The sequence below is a fragment of the Oncorhynchus tshawytscha genome, linkage group LG12 (genome assembly GCF_018296145.1).
Source record: "Oncorhynchus tshawytscha isolate Ot180627B linkage group LG12, Otsh_v2.0, whole genome shotgun sequence".
Classification (NCBI taxonomy): Eukaryota; Metazoa; Chordata; class Actinopteri; order Salmoniformes; family Salmonidae; genus Oncorhynchus; species Oncorhynchus tshawytscha.
Window position 1 is genome coordinate 34,721,080 of NC_056440.1, and position 14,261 is coordinate 34,735,340.

A 14,261-nucleotide genomic window follows, 5' to 3' on the forward strand; every position below is an offset into this window, starting at 1 on the left:
CTTTGTTTTAGTATGGTCAGGGCGTGAGTTGGGTGGGCAGTCTGTTCTTTTTCTATGATTTGGTATTTCTGTGTTTGGCCTGGTATGGTTCTCAATCAGAGGCAGCTGTCAATCGTTGTCCCTGATTGAGAACCATACTTAGGCAGCCTGTTTTTCACTCTTGAGTTGTGGGTGATTATTTTCTGTTTCGTATCTGTACCAGACAGAACTGTTTCGGTTTCATTTCGTTCTCTTGTTGGTTTTGTATTTAGTGTTCTATTAAAGAACATGAATACTTACCACGCTGCGCATTGGTCTTCACCTTCTTCCACCACAGACAAACGTTACACTGTGAAGGAGCCTTTTGGACATAGCCATGGCGCTCCGGTACTGCTTGCCGTGCGGTAGCAGAGAAAATAGCCTATGACTTGGGTGGCTGGAGTCTTTGACAATTTTTAGGGCCTTTGACGCCGCTTGGTATGGAGGTCCGGATTGCAGTAAGCTTGGCCCCAGTGATGTACTGGGCCATACACACTATCCTCTGTAGTGCCTTGCAGTTGGATGCCAAGCAGTTGCCATACCAGGCGGTGATGCAACCAGTCACGATGCTCTCGATGGTGCAGCTGTAGAACTTTGAGGATCTGAGGAACATTGCCAAATCCTTTCAGTCTCCGGAGAGGGAATACAGTGCATTCGGAAAGAATTCCAACCCCTTCCCCTTTTCCACAGTTACAGCTTTATTGTAAAATGGATGACGTTATTTTTTTCTCTCACCAATCTACACATGACAAAGCGAAAACAGAAATACCTTATTTACATAAGAATTCAGACCCTTTGCCATGAGACTCGAAATTGAGCTCAGGTACCTCCTGTTTCCATTGATCCTCCTTGCGATGTTTCTACAACTTGTAGTCCACCTGTGGTAAAATAGATTAATTGGACATTGGAAAGGCACACACACCTGTCTATATAAGGTCAAACAGTTGTAAGTGCATGTCAGAGCAAAAACCAAGCCAGGAGGTCAAGACAGGATTGTGGCAAAGCACAGATCTGGGGAAGGTTACCAGAACATTTCTGCAGCATTGGAGGTCCCCAAGAACACAGTGGCACCCATCATTCTTAAATGGAAGAAGTTTGGAACCACCAGACTCATCCTAGAGCTGGCTGCCCGGCCAAACTGAGCAAGCGGGGGAGAAGGGCCTTAGACAGGGGAGTGACCAAGAACCCAATGGTCACTCTAACAGAGCTCCTCCGTGGACATGGGAGAACCTTCCAGAAGGACAACCATCTCTGCAGCACTCCACCAATCAGGCCTTTATGGTAGAGTGGCCAGATGGAAGCCACTGCTCAGTAAGACACATGACAGTCTGCCAAAAGGCACCATAAAGGCCTCTCAGACCATGAGAAACAAGATTCTCTAGTCTGATGAAAACAAGATTGAACTCTTTGGCATGAATTCCAAGCGTCATGTCTGGAGGAAACCAGGCACCGCTCATCACCCTATAGTGAAGCATGGTGGTGGCAGCATCATGCTGTGGGGATGTTTTTCAGCGGCAGTGACTGGGAGACTAGTCAGGATCAAAGGAAAGATGAATGGTGCAAACCTGCTCCAGAGAGCTCAGGACCTTAGACTGGGGCAAAAGTTCACCTTCCAACAGAACAACAACCCTTAGTACACAGCCAAGACAATGCAGGAGTGGCTTTGGGACGTGTTTCTGAATGTCCTTTAGTGTCCCAGCCAGAGCCCGGACCTGAACCCGATTTAACATCTCTGGAGACCTGAAAATAGCTGTGCAGTGACACTCCGTATCCAACCTGACAGAGTTTGAGAGGATCTGCAGAGAAGAATGGGAGAAACTTCCCAAATACAGGTGTGCCAAGCTTTTAGCATTATACCCAAGAAGACGCGAGGCTGTAATCGCTGCCAAAGGTGCTTCAACAAAGCACTGAGTAAAGGGTCTGAGTTAGAGGTCGACCGATTATGATTTTTCAACGCCGATACCGATTATTGGAGGACCAAAAAAGCCGGCCAATTAAATTTTTCTTTATTTGTAATAATGACAATTACAACAATACTGAATTAGCACTTATTTTAACTTAATATAATACATCAATAAAATCAATTTAGCCTCAAGTAGATAATGAAACATGTTCAATTAGGTTTAAATAATGCAAAAACAAAGTGTTGGAGAAGAACGTAAAAGTGCAATGTGTGCTATGTAAGAAAGCTAACGTTTCAGTTCCTTGCACAGAACATGAGAACATATGAAAGCTGGTGGTTCCTTTTAACATGAGTCTTCAATATTCCCAGGTAAGAAGTTTTAAGTTGTAGTTATTATAGGACTATTTCCCTCTATACCATTTGTATTTCATTAACCTTTGACTATTGGATGTTCTTATAGGCACTTTAGTATTGCCAGTGTAACAGTATAGCTTCCGCCCCTCTCCTCGCTCCACCCGCAGCGTTACCCATGTAGAGCAAGGGGAACAACCACCCCAAGGCTCAGAGCGAGTGAAGTTTGAAACCCTATTAGCGAGCGCTAACTAGCCAGCCATTTCACAATGGTTACACCAGCCTCATCTCGGGAGTTGATAGGTTTGAAGTCATAAACAGCGCAATGCTTGATGCACAAGGAAGAGCTGCTGGAAAAACGCACGAAAGTGCTGTTTGAATGAATGTTTACGTGCCTGCTTCTGCCTACCACTGCTCAGTCAGATACTTAGATACTTGTATGCTTGTATGCTCAGTCATATTATATGCAACACAGGACACGCTAGATAATATCTAGTTATATCATCAACCATGTATAGTTAACTAGTGATTATGATTAATTGTTTTTTATAAGCTAAGTTTAAAAAAATAAATTAAATAAATTTAAATAAATAAAATAAAAATAAATTAAATAAAAAAATATAAATAAATGTAAAAATAAAATAAAATTAAAAAAATAAACAAAATAAATAAAAATTATTATGATTATGGAATCGGGCCGAATTAATCGGCCATTCCAATTAATCGGTCGACCTCTAGTCTGAATACTTATGTTAATGTACAGGAGGGGATTAAGCATGCACCCAAGGGGCCCCCGTGGTAGATGTGTTGTTGCTTACCCTTACCAACTGGGGCGGTCCGTCTGGAAGTCCAGGATCCAGTTGCAGAGTGAGGTTTTTAGTCCACGGATCCTTAGTTTAGTAATGAGCTTTGAGGGCAATATGTTGTTGAGCTGTAGTCAATGAACAGCATTCTCATGTAGGTGTTCCTTTTGTACAGATGGGAAAGGGCAGTGTGGAGTGCAATAGAGATTGCACCATCTGTGGATCTGTTGGGGCGGTATGTGAATTGGACTGGGTCTAGGGTTTCTGGGATGATAGTGTTGATGGGAGCCATGACCAGCCTTTCAAATCACTTCATGACTACAGACGTGAGTACTATGGGTCAATAGTCAATTAGGCAGGTCACCTTGGTGTTCTTGGGCACAGGAACTATGGTGGTCTGCTTGAAACATGTAGGTATTACATACGGTCAGGAAGAGGTTGAAAATGTCAGTGAAGATACTTGCCAGTTGGTCAGGAGAACGTGATCACACAGTTGTCTGGAACAGCTCGTTCTCTCATGCATGCTTCAGTGTTGCTTGCCTCGAAGCGTGCATTGAAGTAATTGAACTTGTCTGGTAGGCTCATGTCTCTGGGCAGCCTACGGCTGGGCTTCGCTTTGTAATCCTTAATAATTTGCAAGCCCTGCCACATCTGATGAGCATCAGAGCCGGTGTAGTAGGATTCAATCTTAAACAATATTGATGCTTTGCCTGTTTGACGGTTCGTCGGGGGATTTCTTAAGCGTCTGGATTAATGTCCAGCTCCTTGAAAGCAACAGCTCTAGACTGTAGCTCAGTGCGGGTGTTACCTGTAATCCATGGCTTCTGGTTGGAATATGTATGTACATTCACTGTGGGGATGACGTCATCGATGCACTTATTGATAAAGCTGGTGACTGATGTGGTATACTCCTCAATGCCATCGGCTGAATCCCGGAACATATTCCAGTCTGTGCTAGCAAAACAGTCCTGTAGCTCAGCATCTGTGTCATCTGACCACGTCCGTATTGAGTCACATGTACTTCCTGCTTTAGTTTTTGGTTGTAAGCAGGAATCAGGATGATAGAATTATGGACAGACTTGCCAAATGGATGTGTTAAAATGTCTGATTGCATTTACACACACGGATACAAAAATATATGGGTTTGTGTGTCGAGACTTACTATTATCCAGGTCATTGCGCAGGAAGATGCAGGTGGTCCCATAATGTTGTGAATGAGAGCACAGTTTTGTGCTAGGGCCATGAGGGGCTCCTGAAAGGCCCTGTAAGGGCAAAGCCTCTTTCCTCGCAGAACTGCACCACTCTGTACTGTCTCTTGTCTTCATGGACCAGCTTTCTAGGGGTGCAAGTGGGGTTTGGGTATATATGGAGAGCAGTTAAACGTGATTTAAGCTTGATCCGGCAACGCGGAGGACTCCGCATTTCTCCGTATAGCTCCGCATTGACATGATTGGTTGACGGAAGGTGGGGGCGGTACATTCTGTATAAACACTTCCGTGACAAGTTCCTTCACAACAAACATGGAAAACTTTGACGAAAGGCTATCAGAATAAGTTCGCAAATATAAACATCTTTGTGGTACCTCATGTAGTGATTTAATGTAGGGATTTCAAAGACACAAAAATGTGTTTTAACTCCTGAAAGAACTGGGAGGTTATTGGGATAGAAGGACGCTGGATTAGCACACATTAAACAAATCTGATTTAACAAAGTGTATATTGGTCAAATCCATCATGACTGATGTATTGTAACAAGCCCACAATGTGGTTACAAAGTGCTGTACAGAAACCCAGCCTAAAACCCCAAACAGCAAGCAATGTAGGTGTAGAAGCACAGTGGCTAGGAAAAATTCCCAGAATCTAGGAAGAAACCTAGAGGAACCAGGCTATGAGGGCTGGCCAGTCAGCAGCTATGGGACAGAATGAATACAAAGGTACAGTTGTGAGTTGTATTGTGTGAGAGAGCAGGGGCACAACTTTTACTGGGGATGGGGGATAGATGTCCCCCCCACATTCTGAAATAGCATTCCCCCCAGTTTTATGATACAAAACGAGGCAACGGTGTGCTTTAGGACCATGCGGACGATTCCCAGTGGTCAGGTAGGCTGTTTGGAGTGTTTAACTGACTGGATAAAAAATTATGTCCCCCCATTTCTAAAACCAAAGATGGACACCTGTCTGTAATTCTCTAATTTCTTTAAAAATGTTGTAAGGGCTGCAGTGCATAATATCTATTTGACATTTGTCTATTTGATTGTTTGTATTTTGTTTCTTCACAATTATTATTTATTATTATTATTATTTTTAACGTCTTCCTTCCTAGCTAGCCCATCTAGGGACTTTAGAAAAAAGTTCTCTTGAATGTATTTAATTTTCTTAGGGAAAAATTGTGACGCTAAATGTTGATCTATTTACCCAGGGACTACAGCTGAAAACTATCCAGCAGAAATGTTAATTGATGTGCATTGTCCCTGTCAAATAATTAAATATATATATATGAATGACCTGTTCAATGTGCCTTCGACCTGTTAATTATGTCATACTGCCTCTGTCATATTGTAATATTATCAGTCCTTAGCTTGTGCTGCTACCTTTTATCAAATGTAATGTCTACAATGTAGAAAATAGTAAAAATAAAGAAAAACCCTGGAATGAGTAGCTGTGTCCAAACTTTCTACTGGTACTGTGTATTTTTGTTGTTGTTTCTCTGTAATACTACTAGCCACCTAGCAATGTTATGACGATGGCTTTAGCTAGACCAGATAGGTTCCCAACCTCATGACTAGCTACCAAGATGCCATTTCAGGCTATCCATGTTTTAAATGTTTTTATTTCACCTTTATTTAACCAGGTAGGCCAGTTGAGAACAAGTTCTCATATACAACTGTGACCTGGCCAAGATAAAGCAAAGCAGTGTGACAAAAACAACAGTTACACATGGGATAAACAAACGTAAAGTCAATAACACAGTAGAAAAATCTAGATACAGTGTGTGCAAATGTAGTAAGAGTAGGGAGGTAAAGCAATAAATAGGCCATAGTGGTGAAATAATTACAATTTAGCATTAACACTGGAATGATAGATGTGCAGATGATGATGTGCAAGTAGAGATACTGGGGTGCAAAAGAGCAAAAATAAATAACATGGGGATGAGGTAGTTGGGTGGGCTATTTACAGATGGGCTGTGTACAAGTACAGTGATCGGTAAGCTGCTCTGACAGCTGATGCTTAAAGTTAGTGAGGGAGATTAAGTCTCCAGCTTCAGTGATTTTTGCAATTCGTTCCAGTCATTGGCAGCAGAGAACTGGAAGGAAAGGCGGCCAAAGGGGAGTTGGCTTTGGGGATGACCAGTGAAATACACCTGCTGGAGCGCGTGCTACGGGTGGGCATGCCATGGTGACCAGTGAGCTGAGATAAGGCAGGGCTTTACCTAGCAAAGACTTATAGATGACCTGGAGCCAGTGGGTTTGGTGACGAATATGAAGTGAGGGCCAGCCAACGAGAGCATACAGGTCGCAGTGGTGGGTAGTATATGGGGCTTTGGTGACAAAACGGATGGCAGTGTGATAGACTACATCTAATTTGCTGAGTAGAGTGTTGGAGGCTATTTTGTAAATGACATCGCCGAAGTCTAGGATCGGTAGGATAGTCAGTTTTACGAGGGTATGTTTGGCAGCATGAGTGAAGGAGGCTTTGTTGTGAAATAGGCAGCCGATTCTAGATTTAATTTTGGATTGGAGATGCTTAATGTGAGCCTGGAAGGAGAGTTTACAGTCTAACCAGATACCTAGAATATGCGGACAACTACAAATACCTAAGTCAGAACAATCCAGAGTAGTGATGCAAGGCGGGCAGCGATCGGTCGAAGAGCATGCATTTAGTTTAACTAGCATTTAAGAGCAGTTGGAGGCCACGGAAGGAAAGTTGTATGGCATTGAAGCTTGTCTGGAGGTTTGTTAATACAGTGCCCAAAGAAGGGCCAGAAGTATACAGAATGATGTCGTCTGCGTAGAGGTGGATCACCAGCAACAAGAGCGACATCATTGATATATACAGAGAAAAGAGTCAGTCTGAGAATTTAACCCTGTGGCACTCCCATAGAGATTGCCAGAGGTCCGGACAACAGGCCCTCCGATTTGACACACTGAACTATATCTGAGAAGTAGTTGGTTTCTCAAATAACTGCCTCGCCTGGTTCACCAAGGCTGTTGTTCTGCCGATAAGAATGCAGTGATTGACAGAGTCGAAAGTCTTGGCCAGGTAGATGAAGACGGCTGCACAGTACTGTCTTTTATCGATGGCGGTTATGATATCGTTTAGAACCTTGAGCAAGGCTGAGGTGCACCCATGACCAGCTCGGAAAACAGCGGAGAAGGTATGGTGGGATTCAAAATGGTCAGTGATCTGTTTGTTAACTTGGCTTTCGAAGACTTTAGAAAGCCAGGGCAGAATGGATATAGGTCTTTAACAGATTGGGTCTAGAGTGTCTCCCCCTTTGAAGAGGGGGATGACTGCGGCAGCTTTCCAATCTTTAGGCATCTCAGACAAAACGAAAGAGGTTGGTAATAGGGGTTGCAACAATTGCGGCAGATAATTTTAGAGAGAGAGAGGGTCCAGATTGTCTAGCCCGGCTGATTTGTAGGGGTCCAGATTTTGCAGCTCCGTCAGAACATTGGCTATCTGGATTTGGGTGAAGGAGAAGCAGGGGAGGCTTGGGCAAGTTGCTGTGAAATTTCCAAATTTTTGGTGGCCTTCCTAAGCCAGGATTCAGACACGGCTAGGACATCAGGGTTGGCGGAGTGTGCTAAAGCAGTGAATACAACACACTTAGGGAGGAGGCTTCTGATGTTAACATGCATGAAACCAAGGTTTTTACCGTTACAGAAGTCAACAAATGATAGCACCTGGAGAATAGGTGTGGTGCTGGGGGCTGCAGGGCCGGGGTTAACCTCTACATTACCAGAGGAACAGAGGAGGAGTAGGATAAGGGTACGGCTAAAGGCTACAAGAACTGGTCGCCTCGTGCATTGGGGACAGAGAATAAAAGGAGCAGATTTCTGGGCGTGGTAGAATAGAATCAGTGCATAATGTACAGACAAGGGTATGGTAGGATGTGAGTACAGTGGAGGTAAACCTAGGCGTTGAGTGAATGCGAGAGATTTCATCTCTGGTGGCACCAGTTAAGGTCTCCACATGTGGGGGGTGGGACAAAAGAGCTATCTAAAGGCAAGGTCAGCGGGACTGAGGGCTCTACAGTGAAATAAAACAAGAACTAGCCGAGACAGCAGTAGATAAGGCATATTGACATTAGAGAGAGGCATAAAGCAGTCACAGGTGTTGATGTGGGAGGCATTAGCTAACAGTAGCCACTCGGTAGCAGCTAGCTGCGATGATCCGGTCTAATGATCCAGAGCGGCAGGAATCTGGTGATGTGGTAGAGAGAAGCAGTCCGATATGCTCTGTGTTGATATCGTGCTGTAAAGACAGGCCTGTATTGTCCTAGCTAAAGCTGGCGGTGACCTAAAGGTGAAGACCGCTAGCCGTGGCTAAGAAAGACTAGAAGCTAGTTAGCTGCCTAGCTCCCGATGGAAAATAAAATAAAAATAGCAGATCCGTACCACATTGGGTGAGGCAGGTTGCAGGAAAGTATATTTAGTTCATAGATAGAAAGTGAGATTAAAAAATTAATACTGCAATATTCTCATTCAGAATTTTGGGGTGCATGATGCCCCTGTTCTAAATTCATGGTAAATGTACAGGTCAGAGATTAATACATTTTTCTGCTCAACTGTCACCTGGCTCTATTTTCCCCATCTATCCTCCATTCTCCTCCCCTCTCCCCTCCCATGTCCTCCCCTCTCCCATCACCTCTCCTCTGTAGACTATGACTAGGTCACACTAACCTAACAGATATACGGAGGTAATTTCACAGAGAACATCACAGAAGACGGAGACAAAACCATGGATGGAGAAGAAGAGAGAGGGAGGGAAACAGGGAGAGCATTGTAGCTTTGCATTCATTTTAGAACATTCTCTAATGGTCTGTTATTTTTTAAAGTGAATAAGTAGAAGGAGATGTTTGCTTTATTTGTCTCAGAAACATTGTGTCCAAATAACACCTGCTATTTGGGGATCTGATAGTCCATGTGTTACGCTTCTCCCTGTGTCTCACTACCTCTCAATTACTGTGTCATAAAGAGCTGATTCATATTCAACTTATGTTTCACTGGCACACACTGACTCGGAGTCCAGATGACAGAGAACATAGATTGGCTGCTGAGCTGAGGGTTGTCATACCGACTCACTGACTTCCTTGTTAGAAGCACCAAAGCTTCAGTATGCAAACACTCCGCAAAAACACATTCAAAAGTTAATTCACTATAGTGCACCTATTCCGCAGGATACTTATTGAAATAACCAAAGTATGAGAAATAGCATATCACAACACCCCATTACTATACAAGTCAAGAGCCCACTCCATGATGCCACACTCCCATTAAGAGACCAGTACCAACTTCCACTTTATGAACACTAAAGACCCCAGTCTGCAGAAGCACATTATTATGTTTACGGAGCAGGGACACAAGTCATTCCCCACTATAGGAATGTTTTCTGATCTCAGCATGTTCTATTTTGAGGAATACTATACATTATCAGAGTGGCCTCAGTGTAAAGTGTAATGATCATGCCTGAATGTAGGTGCCATACAAACATTAGTTGATGCATTATGACACTTTAACAACCCTGCTAAACCATTTCCTTAAGCTCTATAGATAGTCGATTTACTAATGTTTAGATAGGCCTATGTGAAGGCTTATGTCACTATGTAGTTTAAGCTCTGTGTATGAATAATAATAAATTGGCTATTTATTTCTGGACAATAATTACAATATTTATAAAACACATCCGACACATGTTTGGAAAACACCTGCTCTGGGTGCAGTGATGTGTGGAACATCTGAGATCCTTTAATCTTGACGAGATACTTCAAAGTGACTAGGCTACCTTCAAAGAGTAAAATACAAAACAGATATCATCATAGCTTTTTGATCAATGTATATATGAATATGCAAATAGAATTGATTTCAGTCTAATACAAATTAACACTTCAGAACCATTCTGCTCTCTCTCTCTCCGCTGTCTCTGACTTTAATTCCCATGTGAACTACTGTACAGTGCATTCTGAAAGTATTCAGACCCCTTCAATTTTTCCACATGTTACATTACAGCCTTATTCTAAAATGGATTAAACTGTTTTTCCCCCTCATTAGACAAAGCAAAAACCATTTTTTATAATTTTTGCAAATTTATACAAAATAGAAAACTGAAATATCACATTTACATAAGTATTCAGACCCTTTACTCAGTACTTTGTTGAAGCACCTTTAGCAGAGCTTACAGCCTCGAGTCTTCTTGGGTATGATGCTACAAGCTGGGCACACCTGTATTTGGGGAGTTTCTCACATTCTTCTCTGCAGATCCTCTCAAGCTCTGTCAGGATGGATGGGAACGTCGCTGCATAGCTATTTTCAAGTCTCTCCAGAGATGTTTGATCAGGTTCAGGTTCGGGCTCTGTCTGGGTCACTCAAGGACATTCAGAGACTTGTCCCAAAACCACTCCTGCATTGTCTGGGCTGTGTGCTTAGTGTCGTTGTCCTGTTGGAAGGTGAACCTTCGCCTCCAGTCTGAGGTCCTGAGTGCTCTGGAGCAGGTTTCATCAAGGATCTCTCTGTACTCTGCTCTGTTCATCTTTCCCTCAATCCTGACTAGTCTCCCTGTCCCTGCCGCTGAAAAACATCCACACAGCATGATGCAGCCACCACTATGCTTCATCGTAGGGATGGTGCCAGGTTTCCTCCAGATGTGAAGCTTGGCATTCAGGCCAAAGAGTTACATCTTGGTTTCATCAAACCAGAGAATCTTGTTTCTCATAGTCAGAGTCTCTAAGTGCCTTTTGACAAACTTCAAGCAGGCCGTCATGTGCCTTTTACTGAGGAGTGGCTTCAAGCAGGCTGTCATGTGCCTTTTACTGAGGAGTGGCTTCCATCTGGACACTCTACCATAAAGGCCTGATTGGTGGAGTGCTGCAGAGATGGAAGACCCTTCCAGAAGGAGAACCATCTCCACAGAGGAACTCTGGAGCCCGGTCAGGGTGACCATTGGGTTCTTGGTCACCTTCCTGACCAAGGCCCTTCTCTCCCGATTGCTCAGTTTGGCCGGGCGGCCAGCTCTAGGAAGAGTCTTGGTGGTTCCAAATCGTTTCCATTTAAGAATAATGGAAGCCACTGTGTTCTTGGGGACCTTCAATTCTGCAGGTACCATTCCCCAGATGTGTGCCTCTACACAATCCTGTCTCTGAGCTCTATGGACAATTCCTTCGACCTCATGGCTTGGTTTTTGCTCTGACATGCACTGTCAACTGTGGGACCTCATAGAGACAGGTGTGTGCCTTTACAAATCATGTCCAATCAATTGAATTTACCACAGGTGCACTGTAATCAATTTGTAGAAACATAATGATCAATGGAAACAGGATACACCGGAGCTCAATTTCAAGTCTCATAGTAAAGGGTCTGTTTTTTAAAACATTTTATACATTTGCAAATTTTTCTGAAAACCTGTATTCACTTTGTCATTATGGGCTATTGTGTGTAGATCGATTTTTAAATATATATATTTTTAAATTATTTAATCAATTTTAGAATAAGGCTGTAACATAACAAAATGTGGAAAAAGTTCTGAATACTTTCAGAATGTATTGTACATCCATGCTGAGAAACCATCAATCCAGACATGGCTTTATACAGCAATGTGTGTAGCTGTGAATTTATTACAATGCCAGAAAAATCTAATATGTATAGCTAATGTGTGCCCTCCAAATGTGTGCATTGCTTTTCGGGATGACTTGATGTGAAACTTACAATGAGGATAGCCTATATGGTTTCCTATTCACGGTTCCCTGACAGAGGAGCTCTGATAAGTGGACTCACTGAAGCCCTCTGCACTTTCACAGACAAGCTCAGCCATTATTAATGTAATTGATTTACTAGGCTCGTGAGGCATGTTAAATAGCTGTAAGATTCCGCTACAAGATGTTAATTGTGACCCTCATATTAGTTTTCATGCACTATCAATTACATTCAGACTACTACCTCTATCTGAGATCAATACCCTGATAAAGGTAGACCTATTACTTCCTCTTAAGGAATAGATTACAGGTCTAGATAGGCCTTGATGATGAAATGACCATCTCGAATCCCACCGTACCTTCTCCGCTGTGCAATCGGGTTTCCGAGCCGGTCACGGGTGCACCTCAGCCACGCTCAAGGTACTAAACGATATCCTAACCGCCATCGATAAAAGACAGTACTGTGCAGCAGTCTTCATCGACCTTGCCAAGGCTTTCGACTCTGTCAATCACCATATTCTTATCGGCAGACTCAGTAGCCTCGGTTTTTCGGATGACTGCCTTGCCTGGTTCACCAATTACTTTGCAGACAGAGTTCAGTGTGTCAAATCGGAGGGCATGCTGTCCGGTCCTCTGGCAGTCTCTATGGGGGTGCCACAGGGTTCAATCCTCGGGCCGACTCTTTTCTCTGTATATATCAATGATGTTGCTCTTGCTGCGGGCGATTCCCTGATCCACCTCTACGCAGACAACACCATTCTATATACTTCCGGCCCGTCCTTGGACACTGTGCTATCTAACCTCCAAACGAGCTTCAACACTCCTTCCGTGGCCTCCAACTGCTCTTAAACGCTAGTAAAACCAAATGCATGCTTTTCAACCGTTCGCTGCCTGCACCCGCACGCCTGACCAGCATCACCACCCTGGATGGTTCCGACCTTGAATATGTGGACATCTATAAGTACCTAGGTGTCTGGCTAGACTGTAAACTCTCCTTCCAGACTCATATCAAACATCTCCAATCGAAAATCAAATCAAGAATCGGCTTTCTATTCCGCAACAAAGCCTCCTTCACTCACGCCGCCAAACTTACCCTAGTAAAACTGACTATCCTACCGATCCTCGACTTCGGCTATGTCATCTACAAAATTGCTTCCAACACTCTACTCAGCAAACTGGATGCAGTTTATCACAGTGCCATCCGTTTTGTCACTAAAGCACCTTATACCACCCACCACTGCGACTTGTATGCTCTAGTCGGCTGGCCCTCGCTACATATTCGTCGACAGACCCACTGGCTCCAGGTCATCTACAAGTCCATGCTAGGTAAAGCTCCGCCTTATCTCAGTTCACTGGTCACGATGGCAACACCCATCCGTAGCACGCGCTCCAGCAGGTGTATCTCACTGATCATCCCTAAAGCCAACACCTCATTTGGCCACCTTTCGTTCCAGTTCTCTGCTGCCTGTGACTGGAACGAATTGCAAAAATCGCTGAAGTTGGACTTTTATCTCCCTTACCAACTTCAAACATCTGCTGTCTGAGCAGTTAACCGATCGCTGCAGCTGTACATAGTCTATCGGTAAATAGCCCACCCATTTTTACCTACCTCATCCCCATACTGTTTTTATTTATTTACTTTTCTCCTCTTTTGCACACCAATATCTCTACCTGTACATGACCATCTGATCATTCATCACTCCAGTGTTATTAATCTGCAAAATTGTAATTATTCGCCTACCTCCTCATGCCTTTTGCACACAATGTATATAGACTCCTTTTTTTCTACTGTGTTATTGACTTGCTAATTGTTTACTCCATGTGTAACTCTGTGTTGTCTGTTCACACTGCTATGCTTTATCTTGGCCAGGTCGCAGTTGCAAATGAGAACTTGTTCTCAACTAGCCTACCTGGTTAAATAAAGGTGAAATACATTTTTAAAAATTAAAAAAATATAGCATTGTGGTAAGGCCCACAATGTAATATGTTTAATCATAATGACCAAACTATTTGAAGAAGCGTATCCTTATAAATCAGCGATTCATTGTTAATCATTCATTTTCATAATTAAGAAATACTTTTAATTGGGCCTTACCTGCCAAAAAACCGAGCTGAGAATTGGGCGCAAATTGAAGTCGGATTCAAAGGATGCCGCACTGGACCTTCCGGAGCGGTGAGATGATTGGCTGGACACGGGGATAGGCGATGAGAAAGCTGGGGAAGGCATGCTGGCATTCCCGCTAGTGGATGAACTTGGCCTTGAATGGTCCCTCGACTCA

At 43.4% G+C, this 14,261-nt stretch overlaps 1 protein-coding gene across 1 annotated transcript in view; it reads left to right on the top strand.

The window, feature by feature from the left end:
- The first annotated feature begins 5,150 nt into the window (after nucleotides 1-5,150).
- The window catches only part of cabp1a (calcium binding protein 1a), a 19,037-nt gene continuing 9,926 nt past the window's right edge, over nucleotides 5,151-14,261 (top strand). The window contains exon 1 of the mRNA XM_042331095.1: nucleotides 5,151-5,174. Coding sequence (XP_042187029.1) covers nucleotides 5,151-5,174 — 24 coding nt within the window. The remainder of the gene's footprint in view (nucleotides 5,175-14,261) is intronic.